The 3,498-nt window shown below is 60.6% G+C and overlaps 2 protein-coding genes across 2 annotated transcripts; one reads left to right on the forward strand and one right to left on the reverse strand.

Moving 5' to 3' along the window:
- Positions 1 to 82: 82 nt before the first annotated feature.
- Positions 83 to 1,504, forward strand: DQ04_11471010 (hypothetical protein; the record flags this gene model as incomplete). Its single annotated transcript, XM_009316532.1, has 1 exon — positions 83 to 1,504. The coding sequence occupies one exon, from the start codon at positions 83 to 85 to the stop codon at positions 1,502 to 1,504; it is 1,422 nt and encodes a 473-aa protein (XP_009314807.1).
- Positions 1,505 to 2,854: 1,350 nt separating this feature from the next.
- DQ04_11471020 (hypothetical protein) lies at positions 2,855 to 3,430 on the reverse strand (the record flags this gene model as incomplete). Its single annotated transcript, XM_009316533.1, has 1 exon — positions 2,855 to 3,430. The coding sequence occupies one exon, from the start codon at positions 3,428 to 3,430 to the stop codon at positions 2,855 to 2,857; it is 576 nt and encodes a 191-aa protein (XP_009314808.1).
- Positions 3,431 to 3,498: the final 68 nt, after the last annotated feature.

A 3,498-nucleotide genomic window follows, 5' to 3' on the forward strand; every position in this document is an offset into this window, starting at 1 on the left:
CGCGTCGGTGCGGCATACGAGTGGGCTGCCAACTGGCGGCACGCTGCTGCACCGCACGGTGGTGGACGGCTTGACGGATATCATGGTGCTGTTGTTGGAGAACTATGCGGACCCTAACGAGGTGGATGACCGCGAGCAGACGCCGCTGCACCTCGCCGCGCAGTCGGCGCTGCCGCACGCGTGCGACCTGGTGCGGGAGCTGCTCCGCTTCGGCGCCACAGCGGAGGTGCAGAGCGGCTGCACGCTCGAGACGCCGTTGCTCATTGCCTCCCGCCGCGGTGACGCGAATAAGCTGAACCTTCTGCTACACCAGCAGCAGGAGTTCAGCTATGGGCACGCTGCTCACTCCTGCGCGGCGAGGACGCGGGAGCGGGCACGCGCCACCAGTCGAGGTCGCTCGACCTCGCCGTCGGTGCGCCGCACGGGTCGACAGCAACAACAGCAGACACGGCGTGGACGCGCACAGCAGCGCCGACCGAGTACCTCCTCTGTGACATCCGAGGGCAATGATACTTCATTTTATGACGAAAACAGCGGCAGTTTGGACTTCCGCCAGAATCCCCCTTTTCTTGGCACACCGGCCGTTGGAGGTGCGGCGATGATAACGGCGGCGGCAGCAGCGGCGGCAGCGGNGGCGGCAGCGGCGGCGTCAGTGCGTGAGGATGGTCTCTCTTCGATGAGCCTGGAAGGGGGGCTGCCGGTGGAGCGTCTGACGCTGAGTCCGTACCACCTCCTCTTGTCGGATGGCCAGGTGCGTACGGCGCTGCATTACCTATGCGCTCACAGCGACCCGGAGAAGCAGACGTCGTTGCTGCCAGTGATGCGGGAGATCTTGCGGTGCGCACTCGCGCCTACGCTGGTGCTGCAAATAGATGCGGACGGTCGTCTCCCATTGCACGATGCCGCTGCTGCTGGGTACGCGGCGGCGGTGAAGGAGTTGCTGCGGCACGATGATGGGTGCTGTCCCTTCTTCCTTGACGTGCGCGGTTGCACACCACTGCACTATGCGGTGATGGCCGACAGCACCGAATGCATTCAGGAACTCGTGCGGAGTGTGAAGGGGTGGCTACCGTGCACGCTCAAGGGCGGCGCAGCTGCGGTGGATGATGGCCGCGCTGTTCCCATCACCGCACGCATTCTGCAGAACCAACAGCAGCAGAATCATACGCAAGGGCAATCACCATGGCCGCGCCAGCACAATTGCAGTGGCAACCCGCTGCGTGGTGAGGGCCACCGCGAAACGTGCATTGACAGTGTGTGGGCCTACTTGAATGTGCACGATGGCATGGGCCGCACCCCGCTGCTGCTCGCGGCGGAGTTGGGCTGCAGAGGGGCGGGGAAGGTTTTGATGCGGCTGCTGAAACAGCACCAACGCGTGGGGCGTGCCGTCACCGTCAGCACTGCGGCGCCACTTAATGACATTCGGGCTGATGTGCAGTCTCCTCCGTCGGTTGTGCTTACCGAAGCTTCGACGCCCACCGCGGCGATGATATCTGCGCCGTGATGATTGGACGAGGGCACCCGCGTGTGACGGAAGGAGAAGGAGATGAGAGAGGAAGAGGTAGAGGTAAGAAGGGGGGTGGGAGTGAGTGAGTGTGTGAGAGAGAGAGAGAGAGAAGGAGAGAGGAACATGTAGCTATTGCACCTTCAGCTGCAAGGGGTGGATGTACACAACAACCCGCCAATGGGAGGGGTGGGGGGAAGAGAGAACTGAAACAAAGGGCTCTTCTTGCTTCATGCTTTTGCATTATTTCTCTCTCCACTTATATATATATATATATATATATATATATAGATGGAGAGAGAGAGAGAGAGAGAGATAGTGCAAAATTGAAGGACAGAGTTGGACCGAGGTGTCCCTTCACAATGTATTCTCTATTGCAGAGTATGTCTATGTGTAATAAATGCTGTGGTGTGTGTCTTTCCACAACGATGCTTCTTTTTATTGTTGTTTCTCGCCTCGCAGTGACTGAAGCTAGAAGCACTTCCACACATACACTGCCGCATCTACAAGTCAAGCAACAAACAACGTGTAGCTCATCGTTGGTATACCAAAAGGTGTTGATAGCAGCAGTCGCAGCAGCAGTGATCCCCAATGGGTGTTGGACAGAGCCGCGAGCTGCTTGGGAAGGTCAGTGATGACCGTGTTTTTGTGTGCACCAACCGTGAGGAGCTGCTCGCGTTGCTGGCTGAGTTACGGCGCACTTTCGCCGAGGAGGAGGCAACAGAGGGTGGGAAGGACACACCAGCCGATGTGAGCAGCACAGAGAGGGAGAATGGGGAAGACGAGACACTGAGCAGCCTTTCGAGTGACGGAGAGTCTGATATGTTCAACCACTCACGGTCCGTCACACGGACGCAGCTTGTGGCACCCCCGCCGCTGGACGGCCGGACCGACAGCAACGGTGCGAATGCGACGGAGGACGACGACGACGCTGCCGCGGTGCCTTTGGAAGCCGTTCACGTGCCGAACCACTACCTCGGCGACAACGGCCTCCTCACGGGCCACCCGGAAGTGCTGCGTGCTCTCGCCAGCAGCACCGCACTGCGCTCACTTGACGTGGGCTACAATGCACTCACCGTCCGTGCTGTAACGGCACTCCTCGACGGCACAGGTACACCGCCGAACCTCCAGTCACTGAACCTCGCCGGCAATCATATGGGGCCGGACGGCTGTCTGCAGATCGCGGCGTTTCTCGCCGACGATCCACCGCTGCGTGAGTTGTCGTTGTTCCACAATGGGCTCTATGACAGCGACGTGGCGCCGATTCTGCAAGCCCTAGTGACAAACAAACACCTGCGGCTCCTCAACCTCGACTGCAACTATTTGACAGGTGAGTTCCTGCGCATGCTACTAGTGCTGCTGCAACAGAACACTACACTCGCCGTCGTGCTGTTTGACGGCCCGTACGACGCGGCGACGTTGGCGCAGTTGCGCGAGGTGGCACCGCCAGAAACGTTGCCAGACGCCGAACGCAAGGCCCCCCACGCACGGGCACTGCTGCGGCAGAAACTTTTGCGCGCCGATCTCGCTGGTCGCCCGCCGTTCCAAGCGGACCTCGTAGCAGAAGTGGAGGCCATTCTTGCCCCACGACGGGCCGCGTATTTGACGGAGCTGCAGGCAGAGCGAGATGCGGCGGAAGCAGCGGCGACGGAGGCGCTGGCGGCGGAGGCAGAGGCAGCAGCTGCAGAGCGACGCTTTGACGCCGCATGCTCGCCACCGACCACACGGCGAGGTAGTAGTGCTGACGCCGATGAAGAAAACAACGGGGATAGGGAGGAGGAAGAGGAGGGAGACGAACAGGAGCAGCAGCACAAAGAAGGAGAGCAACACCAGGCAGACGGTGCCGATGCAGATGTAGATGTAGATACTAAGGCGGAACAGAGAAACAACGGCGGCACAGCCTCGTCCCACGCCGCGTCCAAGCATGCCGCCCGCGTTGTGCGCTTCAACACTGCCGCGCACAGCAGCTCCACCAACCTGCCGCCGGTGACGAG

Source organism: Trypanosoma grayi (genome assembly GCF_000691245.1).
Source record: "Trypanosoma grayi strain ANR4 Tgr_1147_V1, whole genome shotgun sequence".
Taxonomy (NCBI): domain Eukaryota; phylum Euglenozoa; class Kinetoplastea; order Trypanosomatida; family Trypanosomatidae; genus Trypanosoma; species Trypanosoma grayi.